At 43.2% G+C, this 24441-nt stretch overlaps 1 protein-coding gene across 3 annotated transcripts in view; it reads left to right on the forward strand.

Moving 5' to 3' along the window:
• Rps6ka2 (ribosomal protein S6 kinase A2) overlaps nt 1–24441 on the forward strand; it is a 347571-nt gene that overhangs the window by 180375 nt on the left and 142755 nt on the right. The window contains exon 1 of one of the 3 annotated variants that reach the window (XM_010610556.3): nt 7–157. The exons of the other annotated variants lie outside the window; for them this stretch is intronic. Coding sequence (XP_010608858.1) covers nt 59–157 — 99 coding nt within the window. The 5' untranslated portion in view covers nt 7–58. Of the gene's footprint in view, nt 1–6; nt 158–24441 lie in introns of those variants that run through there. 3 annotated transcript variants of the gene reach the window in all.

The raw sequence follows: 24441 nt of genomic DNA on the forward strand, positions 1-24441 counted from the left end.
ATGCGCCGGGAATGCGCGCCCGCGGGCCCTACGGCTGCTCCCGGCTGGGCGCGGGGCGATGGATCTGGGCATGAAGAAGTTCACGGTGCGCAGGTTCTTTTCCGTGTACCTGCGCAAGAAGTCGCGCTCCAAGAGCTCCAGCCTGAGCCGGCTCGAGGTAAAGGCATCGCCCGGGGGGCGCGCAGGTCCAGGTCCCCTCGCCCGGAGTGGGCGTGTGCAGGACTCTGCGTTCCTAGTTGTCCGCTGGAGGCCACCCCATGCCCAGGCCTGAGACGTAAAGTTATTTGAAAGCTGGCCCAGTTTTCCTGAAAGCAAATAAAAACGGATCCAAATCTTGTTGGGACAATAATAATTGACGGACACGAGTCCTTAGCAGGGGTTAAACCTCGTAGACTTCTGTCCAGTGCTTCTGTCCGCACAAAATTTGGGAGTCGGTCAATGCAGGTGGACTCCTGCATGGTGTGGAGGTGCTTGGAAGGCACCTCGGGAGTCTCCCTGCCCGCGGCTGCGTGGATCTGGTTTATTTTAGCCCTGCCAGAGGTAGGCAAACGCTACCTCATAGTGTAGATGGTGATAGTATTTGAAATCATCGTAGAATTGACGGGGTTGCGGGTAGCGGCACAAAGGCTCCGGGCGGTGGAAGATCGATTTTGGGAGCAAAGTGCCTGATGCAATATCCCGCAGCCCTGGTTTTGACAGGATTTGTCCCGAAAGCCTAGAGGAGTCTGAAAAATTTTGTCCTTCCCCAGTGTCCCTCGTCTCAGCATCCTCGGATGTCCGGTCGTCAGTGGATGGTTCTTTGATGGTGGTTTTTATTTCCTCAACCAAATCTTAAGCTCTTCATCTCAGTGTCCAGATCACGTTGTTGAGTCCATAGGGGGCAAAATGGTGAAACGTGTTGAAGAAATAAAGAGGCATTGCGATGAGGTAGCTTACAGGACCTATGTCCTGGAGATTTCGTTTGACATTGCCCTCCCCTTTGCCTCAGGCCTGGCTTCATGGAAATTTTTTTTTTTTTTTCTGGTTTCATTTGGAACGATGTCACAATTTTCTTCTTGAATATCTTTGTCCCAGCTGCTGTGATATTAGACACAGGCAAGTGTTCTGTAACAATTAAGAGATCTTTAAGCAAAGCTCAGGGAATAGACATGAAAGCAGCAAGGAATTACTTCTGGAAAAAATTTCTGCTGCTATACCCTAGCTCAGGATGGGAGTGCTAGATGGGATCTCTGAGATTAAAATATCAGCTTCAGAAAAATAAAATTATTGACCCAGTAGTGGAGGAGGGCTTACTTTAAACCTAAAGTTGAGAGAAATGAGGCAGTTCGGCCCTGTAAAAATCTAGAGTCAACAAAACCAGAAACTCAGACCAGTACTTAGCATTATTCCAAGTATATTTTTATTCCCTATTTCACTGAAATGCCAGGTTTATTGTACAGTCCCTGTCTCCTTCCATTTATTGCCCTTGCTAGGGGAAGCACCATGCAAGCAAATTCCAAGTGTTACTGGGGAGACTCCAGTGACCCTGGAGTTTCCAAAATCCCGCAGAGGGAGACTCCACTCTGGTTTTGAGGCTCATCGGGAGAATTGGACTGTGGAAGGACTTCCAAAAACCATAAGGAGAAACAAAGTGAGGAATAGAAAGAAGCTTCTTTAATGTGAAAATGAAATTAACTATCAGATATACAGAAGGTCAAAAGGACTGAAAAAGAATGTGTTCTTTCAGCAGGGAATCAGCATATTTCCTATGTGCCAGATTCTGTGCTGGATACTGAACAGAGAAGGTCGATGCTAATACAATGCTCTATTTTTTACAAGTGTATTCACAAATTTTCTGTCACTCGATGCTTGTGAAAATCCAGGAAACACATTCTACTATCTTTATTCCATTGCCAAAGGGTAAACAAGCCATGATAAATTGAGAGTTCATTCTGCACATGTTTAAGGGAACATTCTGAGAGTCAGGACTGTTTCTGGGCATTACAGACCCAAAATAATGCAGATCCAGGTAGCCTTAGGGCACTTCTACTTTGTGGGGGATCTAATACTCTGTGTTTCAGACCAGTGAGTTACAGTTCCATATTCTTCCTCAGCCACATTTCTCCAAAAGAAGCTGCCTGTTTGTTTTTGTAATGGCAACTGGTTATAGGCCAAGAAGTACTCATCCAAAAGTGTAAAATTTAAAAGGACTGAGAAGCAGAACCTAAAGTACTGAGCGTAGTTGTATATTTCCTGTTAGCATGAATAAAAAAGAAAATTCATAGTATAAAAAGAAACATTTTTAATTGTTACTGTGAGGATTGTATTTTAAATATGCACAGAGACTGAAAGAATATTGCTCTTTGCAATTCAAAGTCTAGTGGAATAAACAGGAAATTAACAGTTTTTACTTTAAGTTTAAAGGAGTATGTCTTTATTTCAGGAGAGACTCAGTCCTGGTGATGTCATGCCTGCTTTAAAACAAATTTTATTTCTAGAATCCAACATTTGTTAAGCCTCTGATGTGGAAGCCAGGCCACTTAGTAATATTCAGAAATGTTTTGTGAATGATAGCTTAAATTGACTTAAATATTTTTGTCACATATCAGCATTGTACCAGGTGCAATGACCAGGTGACTCACTCGAGCAGTTGTGGTTTTGGAGGCTCTGAAGGAAAGATGGACAGGACACTTTGCATGAGTTCCTGAGCCATGTCTGACAAAGAAGCTGGGGTTCTACGGCATGATTGACCTGGCTAAGCTGTGACCATGGGCTCATTCAGTGGTCCATTTTATAGATGAGGAAGCAGAGGACCGGGGAGTCCAAGTGGATTGCCCATGCTCCCATGGCTCAAGTGTTTGAAAGAATGGTCTTTATATAGGAGCAGAGCTATCTTTTATCCATCTTAGCCCTGTAGCGTCATATGATTGTTAGAGCTTACCATGTAGTGAGACATAAGGAGGGGGCTACTGTTGTGAATTTTAAAAGGAAATTACTCCATGGGATATTTTGGAATGTGCTCCATAACCTAAAATTTTTCTAAAAAGCCTTTTCTGAAGTCAGAAAACTCTTGATGATGATCAGGTGCACATAAATTCTTACTCTTCCTTTCCCTAGCAATATAGTTAACCACTTTAACCCTCTTTCTCCACTGCAAAATAAAAATGGTAATTGTTCTTACATGGCTGGTGATTAAGATGTGACTATATACATATATATTTAACTTAGGACTGTGGATGATAAAACACTTAGTTGCTAGTTATTCATTGTTGATATTATTAATATTTCCTGGGCTAATGTTTGAGGTTTTTCATGTTGTTCGATGGCTGCAGATTCTGTATAAACCAGAGCTTATGTCCTCTCAGTGGTAAACTCTCCGCCTGGTGATTAAGAGTTCCTGTTCCCTTCCTTTGTGCCAAAGGGAAGATCAATTCCCCCAGGATGTTTCTCCAAGCTGTTCACAGGATAAGATCAGCCCCATTTGCTCAGATGGAGTTACCATCCTCCGGCTGGGATAGAAGCAGACCTTTTTCTTATCACGAATGTCTGCTTCATGAGTCAGCTGCACTTATCCAGGGATGCATTACTGGTGCAGGTCACCTCGCCCTGAGTGAGGACGGCTTTTAGAGTAAGAAAATGCTCCAGTGTGTATGTCCCACCTAACAGAGCTTCAGCCCCACTGGGCAGGAAGGAATGGCCCGCGCCAACTTATATGTCAGCAGAGCCTCGGAGGGTGTGAGGCTCCAAAGGCTGATGTATAGTCCTCCTGGAGGCAGTATCGATTCTAAATTAATTAAAATATTATTTACTAAGGTAAATTACTCATTTGCTAAAGATATCACTATGCAAGGTCAGTTGACATAGGGAAGAATTATTTCATATGGAGTTACCAAAGCCAGAAGAGGGTCCTCTTTGGTGACCTATTATTTGGGCCATTTTACCTAAAAATGACATTTTTACTCTAAGATTATTAGTGGTGAGAAGCACAAAATATAAGCCCTCAGCTGGGAAGTTGGAATGTGAATTGTTGAGTGGAAAAAGAATATTGTTTCACTTACTTGTTCAATTTTTCATATGGTTAAAAAAATTTAGCACTGTGATAAGCAGTTTGGGATATAAAGATATACTCCTGCCTTCAATGAACTTATCTAGCAACCGAGGCAAACAAGTCACTAGAAGCCTGCTCTTGGAGTTAAGTCCTGTGAGATTCTTGGTATTATTGACTTGAAATAGTTCAATTAGGTCAATTGCCAATTTATTTCTGTTCCTCCTGGTTATAGATAATAAAAAGTTGTCTACACTCACACGTGAAAATATATCAATTGCTTGTTCCTTTTTCAGGAAAACATAAGGTGAATGTAAATAATGTAATAATGGTACATAATGTACATAATGTAAACAATGTACATAATGATAATGTAAATGTTGTGAGGGTCCCAACAAATACTGAGAGTGGTGTTGGCTCTTAGGATGGTAGAAAGAAAGCTTCCTGGAAAGTTTTCCATCAAGGGTTATTCTTGGTGCCTGATAGGTAAACACTTTTTCTAGATTTTGGGTGGTTTCCAGGAAAACCATCTCTAAAATAATTTTCAGGTACTCTCAATCAATGTGCCCAAAGAAATTCTGTTAAACATGGTCTTATTGTGCTTTTTTTCAAAGAGACCACACATAATACAAATAATGGCCCATATTAGTGATTGCTTAATTTGCTCATTTTTGTGCATTTATCCTTTATTTTAAAGACACTACAATTAATTCCTTGTGGTTGTGGTGTCTGATCTGTCTTATCTGGGCAATTTTTTCTTTACATGCTTTCTCTCCTTACATCCAAGAAATACCTCAAAATATTGTTGCTTTTTCAAAAATATGTGAAAAGAAAACCAAAGCAATTGAGATTTTGCCCGTTTTTCTTTCTTGGTCGCCTTTACCCCTCATTCCACAAGGTCACGTGCTAGCAGGCTTCCATCATTCACTTCATGCAGTGAAGACTGTTGGTTCTAATTTTCATACACTCAGATGTAGAATAAAATGAAAGAACAATAAATAAAAGATGGAACATCTGCCCACCTATCCAGATTTTCAATTACTAGAGGATTTCACTCTGTTCTTCAATTGCGAGTCAAGCCCTTTCTCATATGGGGCAGAAGAACACATGGTCAGGTCCTGCATTCTCTGAGGCAATTACAGGGCCCCTGGTGCAGAGATGAGAATGGAAAGAGGGATGTTGGGGCTGAAGCTTGAAGATGAGTGGACATTCATGTTGGTCAGTGTTTGTGCATCATTGGGAATGTCCAGAATGCTGCCCGTGGATTCTCTCCTTTGATATGCAGAAAACCAAGGATGAGTCTGTTTTATATGATGTGGAGTTGGTAGCCAGGGACTTAGGCAGAAATGTGATGCATCTTCTGCTTCAAGTTCTGTGCTTGTTAAGTATACAAAACTAGTTTGTGGTTAGGGGGATCTCTAGAATGACCTGCCTTTGTTCCTGGCTGCACTGAGCTATGTTTTGTTGCATTCTTTGCTGGCATGCTGTGCTTGCTGATAGGTTTTCATTTGTAAGAGCTATGAAGTTGAACTCAAAGGAGTAGAAATTTTCAACAAATAGCCTGTAAAGCTGCAAGTGTCATTTAATCATGCAAATGGATCAGGCACAAACATATTCTATATGAAGTAGTGTTAATTATGTCTGATTCACAGATATGAAGCCTTCTTACTGACAATTTAACTGGGGTAATATAATAGTGGTATAGCTGTTATTAAACATGAGGAACCTACACACCAGGGTATGGAGGGTCAATGTGCAGTAAGCACACACCTATGATTTATTACTAAGCAGCAAGAAGCAGTATTCAGACCAACCAGGTCTTATGCCGTCATTTGCTTAGTTCCTTGAGTTGTATTGCAAGGCATCCTGATAAGACCACAGAGAAGAGAGCCCTGTTTGATGCCAGCAGCAGCCAGCCTTTTCCCCAAGGGCTGGTTTGCGGAGGCTCATTCAGCTGCAATTCAGCAGTGGAGGAAGGATTCTGTACCTGTCCCCGCTACCCACCATCCCCAGCTCTAAGCTCCTCTGAGACTTCACTGGTTGCCCCTTCCTTTACTGGTCACTTCCCTCATCTTCTTGCCATACGCCAGAGCCCTTAATCCTTTTGATCACCTGCCTGCCCATCTGTAACAGAGAGCTAACCTTAGGATGACAGCTTCAAACTGCCAGTACTTGCAAAGTAACATACGCCGGTGGGGGAAAGTGGGTGCTCCATGGGGCTGCACTGTGTTGACTGGCTGACCCCTCTCTGTAGAGAACTTTGCAGCACAGTAGCTTTTCTGCTCCCGCCAGCCTGCTCTCCCTCGCCCCTGTGAGTACACATCTGTTTCAGATTAGTGCTATCACCATCCAGCCTGCTTTCCTGGGTTATAGCTGAATTAAAATTATTTGCAATGAAGGTTTAATCTTCACTGCTGTCATTTAAAGCATAATCCATGGAAATAGGCGCTTTTGTAAAGAAGAGATGAGTCCAGACTGTTTCTGGAGTTGGCACTGTATTTAACGGGCTCACACAGAATGTCTGAGCAGGAGGGGTGCCAGAGGGGTGAAAGTGCCCTCAGAAGGATCTAGATTCTTAAAGAACTGGTTGTCCTTTTGGCAATTTATGTCTTCTGTGGAACTAGTAAAATTCAAAAAGTGAATCAGAGGACAAGTGTGTAGGCTCTTGGCTGATACAGTTCCTCCTGTGGCAGAGGCAGAGAAGTACGTTTCAGACTGAGCAGTGTCTCCAGTACCGCACTTTCACCATCTTTGGATTTAGATAGGTGCCGGCCAGAGCACAAGTCTGGAACCTACTTTGGAGAGTGGTCTCCACAGTGGCCTGAGCCGTCAGGGTCTGTGCTGCCAGCTGCGCTGACACACCTCCTACCCATGGCCCACAGTCCTGCAGCTTTTACTCATTAAACCCAGCAGCCAAATTTATAAGAGAGATGGTGGAGGCACTCCACGTTAAAAGACCTTATTTGGGAATGGTCACGGTAGAAATGCTCCCATGCCTGCTTAATATGTTGTTCACCCAGATCATTCTCATTGCTTTTAGCCCAGAATAAGTGTGCTCTTTCAGTATCTGAATACAGATGACTGTTAATTTCCACATGGATTTTTACATCCAGAGTATCCTGTGGACAGTCTTTTCCTAAGCACGGAAAAGCAAGAAAGCGGCTTGTTCTGAAAGGCTCATGAAGCACAGGAGGGTGGAGAAGTTGCCTGGAGAGGCCTGCAGGAAAAGTGGTGGGGGTGGCAGTGGGTTGGACTGATGCTGGGGAGGTACAGAGAATCCAGTGACTGCCAGCATGTGTGGGCATCTGCAATCAGGGGCTCCTGTCAAAGGGGGACGCCATGGAGAAAATGGTACATGATGTTACCCCTGCACAGGAGGCACGCTTGCAAAGGCCTGAAGAGATCCTCTTGCTGAAGCCACGCCGGTTGCTTGGTTGACATTGAAGAGAATGTGAAGGAAAGAAAAACAGGCAAAACAGAAAGGGACATTTATTTTTAGAACATTTTTGGCTTCTTGAATTCTGCTTAGTTTGTTGTCAGCTTAGGAGACAGGACAGATGGGTTACTGGACTCAAAACAGCAGTTTTAGCCAATTGCCCTTATCCCAGAGAGTCCCCAGAAACAATGCAAGAGTGAGTATGACTTATAGTTGTAGATCTTAGCAAAAAAGAAAATATGTGGACTTTGATGTATAACTCAATCAGTCCTTTCAGAATCTACCCCAACAGAGAAATGAATAAAACTTTTAAACCTGATGTGGAGTTTATTTGAGCTGATATACAAAGAGCTCCTGTCCATTCTTGTCCCGTATGCCCTTCAGAGATTGGCCGTATCTGGACCCTTGTCTTTGAATGTTCGTCAGCACACCTTACTTCTTCCTTTGATGCATTGTGGTGTTGAGGGTTGTGGCAATGGAACCCAGCAACTGGTATAGAAAAATGAGGGAGCAAGAAGAGGTGTAAATCTGGGATGTCCTCTCTAGCTTGGTGGAGCTCACATGTATGAGATTGATGATCGTGGGAAATATAGAGCATTAGTCTGAGCTTGTGTCAGTGTCCCTCCACCCTGCCGGGGTAGTGTGGGGGTTAGGGCAGAATGTCAACTCGATTGGCTTTGAGACTGCCCTGGAGACTGGTGGAGCACACTTTTGGGTGTGGCAGAATGACTCACGGAGACCATGGCATCTAGATCTGGTACCTGGCCACTTCTTCTCTGGTGCTGTTCCCCTGCTCTGCTTCCTGGCCACAGTGAATTAAGCAGCTTTGCTCCACCACCCGTGAAATGTCCTTCACAGCTCATGTATTTGGAAGATGACTGGATTGTTGGGGGCATAATAGCTGACTTGCTGTTAGGAGTAAGGTCTTTTCAGAGAAGGTGGGTCACTGGGGGCATGATTCAAAGGATATGTTTCCTTCCCCAGTCTTCCCTTCCCATTTTGCTTCCTAGATGCCATAAGGTGAACACTTTCCCCTTGCCAGACCCACCCACCATGTCTACCTGCCTTGGGGCCAGCCAACTATGGACTAAAAACATAAGCCAAAATAAAACTCCTCCTTTAAATTGTGGATGTCTAGTATTGTGTTTCAGTGATGAAGAAAATGACTGAGACAATGCTCTTCTGCCATGTTTCTGCCTTGAAGCCAGCTGACCATGGACTGAATCCCCTTAAAATTTGAGCCAAATGAAACCTCCCCTCCTTTACTTTGTAGGTGTAGTGTATTGTGTCTAGCAACAGGAAAGCTGACACATGCAGTGAGTTGACACAGAGCTTCTCACCACCATGAGGTCGACCCCCCGCCATTATGCTTGTCCTCCTTTCCAGATACCCTCTCATCTGCTACTTTCTCTGTACCAGCATTCTATCCTAGTAATCTTTTCCTCTGAGACTGTCTGTCACTTGGGCCATTAGTGCAAGCATCTTGAAGTTGGGGGCAATTTGTTCATCTTTGTGTCTCTAGCACCTAAGAGCACCCATCCTGTCTAAGGTGCTCCATACACAGGCTGTTCTGAGTTGTTGCCTCAGATATACAGAGCTGTATTGCTGGAGAAGAAGTGATTTGATTGGCATGGTCCTCGTCAGGAGGAATGCACTTGTGCTGGTTGCTAGTTAGTTGTGTAGGCTTGGCTAGTGATGCGTAATAATTTCCTATGTCTACTTCATCCTCCTATGGTAGTTGGTCTGGTTGTCTGTGCCCATGATACATGCTGTGGAAGTGGGCATGGGTATGACTTTGCAGGAAGACCCCATGTTTTGAGTCCTTGCTCAATCATTTGTTACTTGTGTGACTTTGCTGAAGCTCACTTCCCTCTTTTGCCAAGTCAACATCACACCTGCCTTAGGGTTGGGTCAGCAGTAAATGAAATGGCTTGTCCACACTGTCTTGTGGGCACCCAGCAAAGGGCAGTGTGGTAAGTGAGGTAGACACCAGGCAAACTCTTTCTCTTCCTCATGGTCTGCTGAGCTCTGCTCCTCTGACCCACAAAACTGATACGGCATAGATGCAAGAGACTTAATGTTCCACACAGCAACAGGTCTTACATGTCTGGTCATTTAAAAATTGCCATTTAATGCCACCTGTCAATCAGCAGAGCTGGCAAAACACAGCCCAGCACATGTGTAGAACAGCTTTAGACAGCCTGGATCTGACATCAGAAGGAAAATATAAAAGACCTTGGCAACTGGTCCTCGTTGCCACTGTCTTCTTACTCTTGTAGTGACATTACTTGTGTGCAGGGTGTATTTTCTCTCTTCTTTTCATTTCTACTACTTTTCTCTCTTCACTTCTTTTTCTCTTTAACTTTCAATAAATGTTCAGACAAATTTATAAAAATTAAAATTGCCTTTTAAGCTGCATTACATTGAGTAGAAATGAAGAGCTCTCTCAGTCTGTGCCATGTGCTGGCACACAGTGGTGCCTCTTAAAAGCAGGAGAGTCATCTGTTTGTTCATGGAAAAGCAGGCAAGAATGTGGTGCTTTGACCAGAAGCGCAGTGAGTGGATACATCTCAGCCACGTCTCCACAGCGGACAGAGCGTGTATTTATTTATGGCTTTGTCTCCTCTCTGGAGCACACAGCTTCCCTGGGGGCATTTTGGTGGGTCTCAGGATTATCCAAGACAGGTTGCATTGGGGTGAGGGGAACAAGAGGCATTCCTGCTCATTCTAGAACTTGTCTTCATTCTAGAGTCTTCTGTCTTCAAATCTTGTGCTTTTGCCTGTCTCATACCTGCCCACACAGAGGAAGAATTGCTGTGTGTGAGACACTGCTATGTACCTCTTGCCTCCATGTTCCAGGCATTTAACGGCTTCATCAGCCATGGCTTCATCAAATTCAGAAGGCCAGGGCTTCATTTTAACATGATCCTAAAACTTATTCCAACCTATAGCCCGGTCTTCTCTTAGTTACAATAAAAAGGCTGCATATCTGGTATCTTCAGCAATTTTAAAATATTTTCTTCCATTTGCCCAAACATGATACCTCCTGCTTTCCTTTCCGCTTTTGTAATCCCTGGCCAGCACATCATGCACTGAAGTCAGCAGTGACCTGAAGAGCAGGTTCAGGGAAACATCATGTTTACCATCGGGTACAGAACAATCAGATGGCCCACTCTCAGTGGACACATATGTTTGTTTCCTGATCATATGTATCAGCTGGAATGCAGCAGGACCAAAGTTCTAAAAAAAGTGCCAGTCAACAATGCCACTATTTCCTGCTGGGATTTCAGGGGCAGAAAATAAGGTACAGATAGTTCTTTGAGGCCTGTTCCAGTTCTGGGGCTGCTCAGTGGTCCCCACAACTCCCACCCTTCCTGGACCTCCTGAAGTCCCAGGCAGTGTCCAGGAAAGAACTTAGCAGATGTCCCGATTTAGGCAGTGTCCTTGGTGGATGTGGAAGGCTAGTTGATGTTCCTTATAGCCACAGCCTGATCCCAAGAACCCAAACATGTTACTGTGTATGGCAAAAGGGGCATTGCAGACGTGATCATATTAAGAATTCTGAGATGAGAAGATGACCCTAGGCCCATGGTGTAACCCCCAGTGGCCTTGAAAAGGAGACTAAGAAAGTTCAGCCTCGGAAGAGATATGGGGGTGATGTTAGACGCTGACTGTAGTAAGCAGAAGAGGCTGTGGGTCAGGAACATAGGCATCCACAAAGCTGAAGAGGACAAGGACACGAATCCCCAGAGCCTCCAAATAGGTCCAGCCCTGCTGGCCTGTGGAGTGGACATCAGACTTTTGCCATCCTGACCTGTGAAAGAGAGAACCAGCCTGTGTTTGTGGCAGTTTGCTACTGCAACAGTGGCAATAGATGCCACTGTCAGGGCAGAGTTCCATGTGTGGAGGAGGCAGCTGGCCAGATAGAAGCAGAGGCTTCCAGCACAGAGAGGTCTCCCTGAGGGTAAGTGCCATCTAGTCTGGAGCAGGGCAGGCCTGAGGCACAAAAGATGAATGCCAATGCTCAGGCCCTTAGCAGGATATGGCTGGTCAGCATGAGTCTGAATGTCCACTTGGGTGTAGAGATTAAGGTGTTAAAATAATCCGGGCTAAGATTGTTGGCGGTCTACATGGCACTCCAGGGTCCTACCTCACGTCCAGCACTTGTGTCCAGGGGAGCTCTGTAGAGGTGGACTCAGTACCCACTCTGAGGGAAGTCAGGCCAGCAAAACAGCTCCTGTCCTCATAGCATTCAAATCCCACTAGAGAAAAGATACAGAATTTACCTAGAAAAATATTGCTATCTCAAATAGCAGAACTTGTGAAAGAGGAAAATCCCTCAGCTTGGGCAGGGCTAAACAAGGCACAGGAAAACAAGTTGGTCTGGGCATTTGGGGAAGCCCTCTGAAGAGGGGAATGGGATGAGGGGGTAGTGTCTGAGATTGGGGTGAGTTCCTGAGCCAGGCGGTGGCTGAGCAGACAGTGCTGGAAAGTCAGTGTGCCTAGGGAGGGAGCAGGCAAGTGGGCATGGCCATGGAGCCTCTGCAAGGGGTTCAACTGAATCCTGAAAACCCTAAACAGAGGTGATGGAATTGTATCTCAGTTTTATAAGACCTGTGGGAATATACCATGGGAAGGTGGGCGAAGGGTGGAGATGAGTTAGCTAGCTCCTGGAGCTGCCATGTAACACCAGTGGGTACCAGTCTTGTCTGTGATCTAAATGTGCATGTGAACAGAAGAGAAGACTCCAGATGTTTCCTCTGTTGCTCACCATATCCTGAGGTGGACAGAATGGCGCGAAGGCGAAGCATATCGTGGGCGATTCCCTGATTCTTGCATAATCCAAGGTAGCTGAGACTGCCAGGCATCTGCAGATTTGAGCAGGAGACAAAACTCTTGTGAAAATGCATCACATCACATTTCCTGTGTGATCTACAATGTGTTTACTACCCTGAAGTCTCAGTAACTCTTAGCCACACCACACCAAGCTCCTGTATATCAGCCCTACAGTAGGATCGGATCAGTGGCAGCACAATTTGCTACAGATCAGTGGTTTATTAAATGCAGTGTCAGAAGCAATGTTGGAAGACTTCAGATGCCACTTTGAGTAAAGGTGTCCAGGGAGGAGCCAGCATGCTGGAATATTCAGCCGTGTGCTTTCCAGTGAAGCTTTGAAACTCAGAGAGGGTCCTGAAAATGTAACCAAAATATAGCACCATCTCCTCGGCCAGGCACTCTTATCTAAGGCCTTGGTACCTTTATATGTCACTTATTTTTTAGACAATAATTAAAGTATCACTAGCCCATTTCAGCATGGAGCATGGACGGCAACACTGGGCTGGGAGGAACAAATGGAGTCCAGTTCCAGACTCTGCAGAGTAGTTTCTCAGCTAGTGACTGGACAAAGCCATTACTTCCCTTCACACATACTCCCAGGCTAAGTGAGGGATAGGAGAGGAAGCCAGCTGTGCGAGACACATGGTGGCGGCGGAGCTGCAGTGCATCTTGGGTTACATCTTCCCCCAAAGGAAGAGCTTTGCATTTGGAATTTCATTAGCTCACAAAGGAGAGGAGGAGGAATGTCTGCTGGGAGGCCACTGAGATGCCAGAAATGGGGGAGTCATAGTTTTTTTTTTTTTTTTTTTTCTTGCCCTTGTCCACACCACACTTGGAGGCGAGAAGCACAAGAGCCCTACTCTCCCAGGGGAATATGCAAACTCCTCAGCTCCCTGGGCAATCAAAAGAGCTCCCTTCTGCTGCCCTCATCCTTCCTCACAGTGAGACTGGCAGCAGAGGACCTAGAAGAAAGACTAATAAGAAATGGGAGGATAAAGAAAAAAAAGCAGATTTTATGAAGGAATTTGGAGAAAGTGGGGTACTTGGTTACTTCACCGCATTTCTTCACATGGGTAGAGGATGTGGCAGGTGGAGAGGGCTTGTTTGCAGAGGATGTTTTATGTTTAGCCCAGAGAGACCCTGTCCTGAGCCCTTACCTCTAGTCCAGCGGGCGTTTCCCTGACCTGCACAGCCCCTGGTGAGGTCAGATGAGTTCTGACAAGGAGGAAAGCATTATGGAGATGTAAGAAGACTTTTTAACCCACACAGTGGTAGAAAATATTTGTTGGGAACCCACTCGACTGAAATTTTGAGAGCTCCCCTTGTGTTTCCAATAACAGAGTCTAGAATAACAGCTCACGAGGTTTTGTCTCCCTTCCCCCGCATCCTTTGTGAAAGCATCTCCTGGACCCTATACTTCTATAGTGCCGTCATTGCCAGAGCCAACTTCAGCATCGGAAAAGACAAAGTTTAGTCAGCCCTAACCATTGTGTATGCAATTCCGTGTTTGCAGACGCTCATCTGTCCCTGAAACGTGACAGATAAAAGAGACTCGCGGAACGCCACTGTCTGGGGGAACAATAGGAGAAGGCAAACCACGGTAGAATGGGCATTATGTTTCCAGCCAACGAGTCTTTCATAGGTTTCATAGTTTTTAATGCAAAGACTGAGCCATTTGAAAATTAAATGACAGGGCTGGGGATTTAGTGCAGTGATTCCACTGCCTGCCTTGCAAACACAGGGTCCTGCTTTCAATCCCAGGTACCAAGAAAAAAAAAAAAAAAAAAAAAAAAAAAAAAAGAAAATTAAATGACATAAGTTTTCATTTCCAACAAAGATGAATATATATATTCCCTTTGACAGTCTGGGAATTAAAATAAATTGATCATATCTTTCGGAATGCTTAGATGAATATATATATGCATTTGCACGTATGTATGAACATGCATGTATGAACATGTATGTATTTGTATATATATAATATGTTTATGCATGTGTGTGCATACATGTGTGCGTGGCATTTTTCCCATCCACAATGACAAGTTTAGAGGAGCATGTGGCCCAAACAGTTCATATTGTATGTACCTTGAGACCTTTGTTCAGCAACTGTGAAGGAATACGGAAGCTAAGAGGCCTGACTTGCAGTTCTCCAGACACCTGTGACCATAAAGGACATCCTATAAACAGAGCCAGCATAGAGAGGAAGCAAAGACAAGAAATCCACAGAAAAATGAGGGTGGACCCTCGATCAACCCAAGCCTGAAGTGAATACTACATTGGGACATTTTGGTTATGTGATATAAGAAATTCCTTTTATTATTTAAACCAGTTTTATTTGGGTTTTCTCTTATGCAAGTAAAGCCATCCTGTATTTGTACCAGATTACCTGTTCTATCCACAATGTTCATGAAAAAGCCATCCTTAAAGATGTTTTCTGACACAGTGTGACAAGGAGATGTGTTACCAGCTCTCCATGGTGCATGTGTCTTAGACCAGGCCTGGTAGGTAATAGGTGCTCAGTGGACACAGATGGATGACAGGAGTGTGTGCATATACCCCGCTGTCTCCCAAGGAAACTTATAGGTCTGTGGTTGCAGCTTCTCTTGCTGCTGAGCCCTGGCCCTGGAGTTGAGATTTCAGTCCCTGGAAATCTGAACGTTCTATTAAACCAAAGTCCTTTGGATGACCTTGATGATAGAATAGAGGTGTCTGCAGCCACCCTTCACCTTCTCTCTGTGCTTGTGTATTGTGTGATAAATGGTAAGAACCTGGAAAGGAGTCAGATCAGCCATGTTGGAAGGCATGAGAGATTGGATAGGTTCTAGTGTCTTATAGTCAACCAGTATCTGCAGGAGGAGGGGCTTGATCCCAGTGATGAACTTGTGTTATTGGATCATTGGAATACATAGGCACATATGGTATAATTGACAATTTGGGACACATTTGATGGGATTCTCCTAAATAATCACATGTTAAAAATATAGGTATGTCTTTTTTTTTCCATTGAGTTTATTGGTACTTTTTAGGTATGCAGTACAGTTACTCATCATTGGAATCTTGTTATGAACTTGTGTTATTGGATCATTGGAATACATAGGCACATATGGTATAATTGACAATTTGGGACACATTTGATGGGATTCTCCTAAATAATCACATGTTAAAAATATAGGTATGTCTTTTTTTTTCCATTGAGTTTATTGGTACTTTTTAGGTATGCAGTACAGTTACATTCATCATTGGGATCTTGTACCTTTACATGCCAGGTCTTGGTTCTCATTTTCTCCCCATGACCCTGTATAGGTATGTCTTAATAGAATGTGTATCTGGAAAATATGATAATACATTTAAATTTATGTTTCAAACCATAGTTACATGCTTTTTCAAACTTACCAGTTTAACTGAGATGATAAGCTGGGAAAATTAAGTTTCTTTCATTCACTGAGAAAAAACAAATACGTTTTTGTCCACAACCATTCTTTTATTCTGTCAGTGTGTTCAGTGGATTTCATGATACTTTTGTTCCTTTTATGTCTACTTTTCTTTCTCATTAAGGAGCTTCCAGATTAGGTAGACAATAATTTTAAAAAGTAAAGATTCAGAAAAGTAAGATAGAAATGAATATTGATTTTAGAAAATGTCTTATTACATTTAGCTTCCCAATTCTTCAAAACATTCTATTATTATATAATACTACATATAAATGCATAGCATGTATTCATTGGCAAAATAAATGCTATGGAAACATTGTAACATTATTTTCTTTCCTGTTACTTTCCATATGCTTTTGTGGTTAAATGTTTGCCAGCAGTACTTTCTAACTGCTATAATCATGTTTTGATACAATACTAGAAGGAATTGGTTGTGTAAAACAAAAGTATAACTTACAAGCCAAAGATTCCTGATGAACTCTGGGCACAAATAATCCTTTCTGGCCCAGAGGTATCCATAGGCTTCTACAGAAACACATTATAGTAAATGCACATTTAAGTATTTGGTAGGATGAAATGTGTAACCCAACTGTGTAGGATTTTATCTATGTGTTTTACTCATCCTGAACTCTTTCCTTCAAATTATGCCCTTGGTTTTTACTTATCATTCCTAGGGAGCTAATTCCTTCAGAATTCAGAAAATTCATCTTCATTTCCTGCCCTCTCTCTTCCTCTATTGTCTATGTTGGTTGGATTATCTTTGCATTTATGGGAAGAAATGACGAGGCATTTGCATTTACCTCCCATGATATTGCCAAGCTGCTTGAAAGTGAAAAGAATAATTTATGACTTGCTATTTATGCATTTATTCAGTGACAGGCCACATGTTGTAGTTCCTGTGTTGTGTGCTTATATAAACGTGGCTGAGCAGTTTCTACATGCTATTTACCAACAAGCTATTTGGTAGTAAAAGCTCTCTTGTTGAAATAAACAGCAAGAGATATTGTGAGAAGATGGGAATGGAGGAAAGAAAAAGCGCAAACAAGAAAAAAATGAGTAGGAATTATTGGAAAAATATGTGGCAGACCACCGTGACTAAAGTCAGAGCGGGCTGTACTATGGAGCAGGCGTTTCCCCTCATAACTGGCTATAATGTACCCGGAGTTGGACTGAAGCCTACATGACTCACAGGAGCATGCATGGTGTCGTGGGCTAGTACATCTTCTGCGCCAGCGGCTGCCACGGAGATCCCAGTCTTGATCTGTGAAGCTGCAGGGCTCCTAGTGCAATAATACTGCAGCCAGGGACTGTGGGGGCTCCAACCCACATTCCATCCCCAGAGCTACTCCTCCCTTAATTGTTTCAGTAGCTTCTTAGTTAAACCAGGACTGACCATTGGTCAGTTCCACTCCTCCTTCTGACAGTATGTCTGATCCTTTTTTCTTCAATCCTTTCCTGTGTCAGCTGATATCACCAGATGCCACATGAGTCTCTCTACCCTATTCTTTTTTTTTGGGGGGGGTACCAGGGATCAAACTCGGACCCTTGAGCTTGCAAGGCAGGCAGCAAAACTACTGAGCTAAATCCCTGGCCCTCTCTACCCTATTCTTACCTATGCATAGATAAGCAATAAATACCAATGGACCTGGTTGCTTGTGATTCTTGCCATATGCTCAGCTTCACTGACACATGTTCAGCGTGGCCCATTCCAGTTCCCTGCTATCTGTCTTGTTTCTGTGTCTTTCTTTTGACCTGCATCATACTTTCTTGCAGGAGATCAGGGCTCAAGGCCAGGAACCTGACAAACAATATACAAAAGGACAAAAGAAAAAGAATTTCGAGACTAATCCATTTGCTTCATCTTGAAATAAGGGTCCAAAGATATTTTCTGATTATCTGAATATTCCAGTTTGCAAATTTCCCATTTCTGAATAATCACAAGTTGGCACACTGTATTTGCCAGTAAGTTTTCTAAACACAGTTAGATGTTGGACAGTTCAGAGTATGCTTTATGGTGTTTCAGTGTCCCTGAGCCATTGTTGGGAACAGCAGGTTTCATGGCACTCCACCATGGCTGTGACAGGGCCGCGCCCTATGTGGAGCAGAATGGTGAGGGCCACCCACTCTGCTGCTGGGAAGCCCCACAGTCCTCTCTGCAATCGCCTTGAATGCAGCTCTGAGTCAAGACTGACATCCATGTGGTGCACAGACCCTTGTTCCAAGACCCTGCATGCAGGACCAGAGTCAGAACACACTTTGAAGAAGGGCCCCTCTGCTGAGTGAGATCCCTGTTTCATCTCCCTTGGCCTCCTCTGCAGAACTCAGGGTCCCAAAGAAACCAAGTTTGAATAAGAATCTAGAGTCTTTTCAAACATTTTCCAAGGGTGAGGGGATTAAGTAACAACCTTCTCATTTGGGTGTCCCGTGTTTCCTCCTGTGAGTCCTGAGTATGGAGAACAAAATGCCCTGGCCTCTATTCTACCTGACAACATCTTCACAGTTGACTTGGGGCTGGCCCTATTGCATATTCTGGAAGTTGGCCTTCAGAGTAAATTTGCAATGAGAAGTTGTTTAGTTATCCTTTTTCTTTTCTTAAATAGAAGTTCTATTTAAAAAATATCCTTAACGTCCTGGTTGTTTGGATTTGGGAATGAACATGACTGCATGTCTTACGATGCATCAACTTTAGAAAGACACAGAATAAACACTGGAGGATAGTTTGTACATCTCCCAGAGCCAGTAAAGCCAAAGTTGAGAAAGTCTTTCTTTTTAAGAAGAATTTTTGAAAACTAATGGAAAATTCTCTTGGCCTCATGGGGAAAAAAGTCAGAAGACCCTTTTATGAATCTGTAATATATTGCCCATATCAGTATGGTACCAGGGGCATTGATTTTCTTTTAGATTTAAACAGTGGTCAAAATGCTATTGTTCTTCATGAGATTTTAGAGTTGCTCCTGATTCTCACCCTCAATCTCAGTCTCCCCCCGCAACACAGAGAAATAATTTTGAATTCATTAACTGGCAGTTCTTACATGGGAATATTTTTCTTGTATGTACCAACTAATTAAGCTAGTTGTGAGAACTTTGAGTCGAGCTTTCTTTGTTTTTGTAACATTTAATCAAGATTAAATAGCTATAGAGGTACTTGTTATCAGCATGCAAATAGTTATCCAGCTTCTCAACAGTGCATAGTTGTTTTATATAATGACTAAATGCTGTTTATACCCCGCTCCACTCCATTCAGAAGCATGCCTGGTTGTTTAGGGTCTAAATTATCTTGTGTTGTAATCCAGCAAATATGTGGAGGAGCTCACCCATTATCCCTAAGCCCCTGAATCCCCAAGACTTTGTGAAAAATCCCCCGATCTTTTCTGAGTATTGGGTCAGAGCTGCAAGTAGACACGTGACAAGAATGCCTTCTCCTCTGTTAGGTGCTACCATCATGAAATGCTCTAGGAGTTTCTTCTCATGAACTGCCTCGGGCTGTCCTGAATGCCATACACTGCTGTATGAGGTCTGACCCACAGGCCATACCATTCACTATGTAAAGTATGCAAAACCACATTTTTCTTAGTGTCCTCCCAGAGCTGTCACCACAATGTAGAGCTACTTCATCACCTAAAAGTCAAATCCCGTGCCTACTTTCTGTCCTTTCCTGCCTGGTCCCTCCCATTCCAGCCCCCTATCTGTCCCTAGAGCATGGTTTACTGTGGAAGATTTCTGCACATGGGACAATGAAATAAATAGGTGTTGGCTTCTGTCACTTCACATCATAATAGGTATCTCTCCTTATTGCTAAATAATATTCCATTGCAGGGATGTACCTCTTTTTTTTCCTTTTATTGAGTTTATTGGTACGTTTTAGCTATACAGTACAGTTACATTCATTATTGGGATCTTATACCTTTACATGACAGGTCGTCTTGGTTCTCATTTTTTCCCCTTGTCTCTGCCCTCCCTTCACCCCCTCCTCCCCTCCCCATTTACAAACACTTTATTTCCATTGTTTCATTTTCTCATTTTTTTTGTCCTTATTACCTTTCCCCTACCCTTCCAACTTTCCCTACACCTTTAGCCTTTTTCTTCCCATTTCATGATGTCAGTTATATCATTAGGATCTTATGTACCACTATAGTTTATTCACACCAGAGAAACTATTCGGTATTTACATGTGTGACTTATTTATTTCACTTAGGATTATATCTTTCCCAAAGAATTAAAAGACTCATACCAGAATGATATATGCACACCCATGTTTATAGTGGCCCAATTTGTAATAGCTAAAACTTGGAAACATCCCATTTGCCCATCAGTTGGAGATTGGATAAAGAAGATGTAGTTTTTCTATAAAATGGAATACTACTCAGCCATAAAGAATGAGAAATTAGACTCATTCATAGGAAAATGGATACATATTGGGGATGTACCTCTTTTTAATATACCTGCTAATGAGTTGACAGACATCTGAATTGTTTCCATTTTGGGGCTGTTGTCTCACACTGCTTTGGACATTTTTGTGCAGGTTGTTGTGTGGATGTGTGTGTTCATTTCTCTTGGGTAAACACAGGAGTGGAACTGCTGTGTATATGGTGATGGTATGTTTAAGCTTTGGGAGAGCTTCTAATCCATTGCCCAAGTGACTCCGACATTTACAGTCCCCTTGCAGTGATAGAGGGATCCAGTTTCTCGCCAGTGATTGCTAGTGTTCACCTCTTTGGATATCATTCTTCTGGTGGGTGTGGAGCAGTGTCTCCTTGTCTTGATTTGCATTTCTCTAATAACTAATGCTTTGGAGCATCTTTTCATGTTTTTATTGACCATTTTTATGTCTTGCATGTATTAATGTCTACTCAACTAATGTTCTTTTTAAAAATTTGATGATTTATCTTTTTATTATTGAATTGAACAATTATGTATGTGTCCTATATCAGATGCATTATTTATAAATACTTATCCTCATATGTGGGTTGTCTTTCCCATTCCTGATGGTATTACATGCAGCATAAAGGCCATAACTTTTGAGAGAACTAATCACCGTAATTTGCAGTCACACGGAAGGCCCTCTGCAGCCCACATAATACTGAGATCTCTATAATAGTTATCTTTGTGTAGAATTAAATTCTTTCTCCTGGATATTTTGTGGCTAATGCAAGAAAAGGGCAGGGTCTCTTTCATGTTGGTCCCCCCAAGGTGGATGGGGAGGTGTGTTGCAAAGGAGACACTTGAATGCTTACCAATTGTGCTCAAGTCTGTGGCTCTCAAAAGAAATGAGGTGCAGATGTCTTGTCTGTTTAAATAGTCCTGTCCATTTTACTTGCATAAGGAAAGGAATTGTCAGCACTGCAGCCCCAGGTGGTAGTTATAATAAAAAGTCAAACACATGGAGTACTCCCATGGTATCCTCACTTCTTACAGACATTCATCAAGGTGCTGAGGGAGCTAGCAGTAGGAAATGAAGACCCCAGGCCTGAGCTCTGATAATGGGTGGGCTGTGACTTGTTTCTTCATTGAAATTTGTGTGAAAGCTTTCTATGTGGATCACCATGTCCTAGGCAGAATGATGCCCCGTTTCTCCACTATCAAACAAGTTTTCCTCTTAGCTCTCATCAGCAAAGGAAGCATTTTTTGGTTTGCTCTTTCCAATTGGATTGGAGTGTTATTTCCATTTCTGTGTCACCTTTGAACCCTTTCTGATGAATAGGTGAAAGGCGTGCATGTGCATGTGCATTTCCACCTCTTGCACAAAGCCTTTTCAGGTAGAATCTTTGTTCATATGTTACCATATTGCATCATAATCAAGTATCATATTTCGAGGGCCTAGAAAGGAAGCATGAATTTAAAAACTAAGTAGGAATGTCTGTGAGAGATTTATAAATCCCAATATTTCAATTGGATTAATTTTAACAAGTAAATTGAAGTCTTAAACCAGTACTTTGGGGAACTTGAGTTTAATCTTGTCCATCTTTTAGGCTGATCAATGTCCCAAAGGTTACTTTTAAAGCAGCTTGCCATCTAATTAAGGAGGAAAAAGTAATATTTTGAAGTAATCGTGTGATGCTGGACGAGTTTATGTTCTGTCTGTGGCATGGATTAAACACAGCCGCACTACAGAGAAAACAAGAGCCTTTGATAAGATGAACAAATACACTGATGAAACCCTGAGTCCCAGGAGCCAGGACCATGTGTTGCTGGCTCCATGGCAGGTTGTGGCTTCCAGGTCTGGGATCTTCAGAGAAAGGGTTGTTGGATCTGGTTCCAGGAGAGGCTGAAGGGAGTGCTGCTGAAATGCAGGTCTGGAGGGATGTCCCACAGGAGGGCACCAAGTTACTGAAGCCCAAGAAAGAAAGGAGGTGAATCCTGCTCAGGACCTGAGTGTCAGAGGGAGCCTGAAGTGGCAAAGCCCTGTAGAGTGATGTTGGACAGGGAGGCTGTTCAGCTCGCTCTTTGCTTGGACCAGTATGAAAACTGCTTTACTATACAAATGTTAGTGTTCCAGTCCTCAGATGCTCATGTTGTAAGCACTCACAATATTTATGTTGACCCCTATAATAAGCCTAGGAGGCCTGTCCTTCTATGAACTCTGACCTCAGATGAGGCAGGCAATCACTGAATTGTTGAGAACACACTTGCGGTCCATACTCCCTCTCCCAGTTGCAGCTGGCCCTAGCTGGAGGGCCACGGATCTTCCTCCCTTCCTCCCTCCCTCCCTCCCTCTTCCTTCCTTCCTTCCTTCCTTCCTTCCTTCCTTCCTTCCTTCCTTCCTCCGTTCCTCCCTTCCTCCCTTCCTTCTTTTTTTTCCCTTTCATTATTTCATATCACTGGGAATTGAGCCTAGGACCTTCATACTGAGGTACATAGCCAGTCCTTCATTATTTTGTGTTTTGAGACAGAGTCCTACTAAATTGCCTGGGCTGGACTCAAACTTATGATCCTTATGCCTCAGCCTCCCAGAGCACTAGGACTACAGATGTGCAATACTGTGCCTGGCTTTCTTTCCACCTTTATGCGTTTTGCCATTCTTGTTTTACAGTCTCATTCCTTTCCTTTAGTGACCTTTGGAAGAAGGATGCATTAGGGGAGAGTTGGAGAAGTTCTTAGCTACAGTCTCACTCTTTCTGACTTGGAAGCTTTGCAGTTTTTGCCACTGTCTGCCAAAAACAACACTAAATAGCTGCAGTTTGGCAGGTGTTGGGGCATGTCCTTGAATCCTTCTGTATCCCCAACTTTATGTTCCTGACATCAGAGTGGGGTGTTCATTGATACACCATGGCTGGCTCCATGACCTCTTTCTCATAGGCCTTGAAATACTGGCAATACTTAGAGTCCTTATTGTGCCTGTGACTTTGTCTAGCTCACAGTTTGGGCCCTCTTGTGGCACCTCCCTCTTCTTGTGCTGCACAGTGGGACAGTCCCCTCACAGCACCCCTCAGTGACCCACTCTCCCCTGCTGCAGCTCTTCGTCCAGGTACCCTTACCTCCAGAAGGTCATGCATCACTCCCTGCTCAGCCCACTCTGAGGCCAGACAGCACTTCATATCCTACAGTCGACTCCAGCTGCCCATGAGGTTACTGGTCGACCATAAATTAGCAGGCGTCACCACACATCCTCCTGAGATCCACCCAAGTTTGTGCCGTCTGACCTATATGAAGTCCCTGAGTGGCCTGTACGGAGGGGCACAGTCCTCTGTGGCATGCCCTTGGCTACACTAAGCCAGAGCACAGGCAGCAGTCTCAGCTGACCTCCATTATCCCAGAGAAACCACTGTGTGGATCACACAGAGACCTCAGAGTCAAGTGAGGATACAGAAGGAATGACCTTCCTGGACCTCGGATGCTCCATTCTTAACAGCCCAATTCCCTTTTAATACTAATACCATTTCAGGACAACTCAATGGTAACAAGCTAGGTAGACTGAAGTGGGCATTTACGTTTCCAAACATTAAGGTCTCTTATCTTTGAGCAGTCACTCAGAAAGCAAATGCAGACTGAGTCCCTAGGGACCACCCCCCTCAATTCCCACCTTACAGGTAGCCTGCTGCCCTGCAGAACACTTTCTCAGTTCAGTAAACAGAAATTTTGACTTGAATCTTTTCCAGAATTTTCTAATGGGGAATTTCGGACATCTATCCAAACCAAATATGCTAGACACATATGTACTATAAATTTACCTTAAGAAATAAAAGTGTTTCAATTTAGCTGAACATGTTTAAAACACCCCAGGCTCATCTGCCATTGTCCTGACTTTGCTGTCTCTCATCCCTTTACTCATCTCTGTGTTTTAGTGTATGTGTTCTAAACACTGTATAACATTGAAGTCTGTGGTTTGCACATTATAAACTTGGAGCCATACTGTATGCATTCTACTGCGGTTTACTCCACATTGTATTTATCAGATATGCCGCATTGATCGAGACAGCATAGTTCCTTCTGTTCACTTCCCTGGGAATCTTGCATCTAGTAAGAAAAAGCAAGGTATATTTCAGTAGAAATAACATAACAAAAATGACTTTGAGTTTAAAATTTAATTTCCTATTGATTTTGACAAGACTAGTCTCAAATGTATGGGAGTTCCACCTGTCATTTTTATTTACTTTGTGGATTGCATGAGGTTTTTAATGAGAGTACGACTTTATGTTTATGTCTGTTATTTTTTGTCATTTTGGGGGTTAAATTCAGCTCTCCAATTTGCTAGTAAGAGCTATATATATATATAT

This window comes from Fukomys damarensis, unplaced genomic scaffold, assembly GCF_012274545.1.
Source record: "Fukomys damarensis isolate Sample0158 unplaced genomic scaffold, DMR_v1.0_HiC HiC_scaffold_14, whole genome shotgun sequence".
NCBI lineage: Eukaryota > Metazoa > Chordata > Mammalia > Rodentia > Bathyergidae > Fukomys > Fukomys damarensis.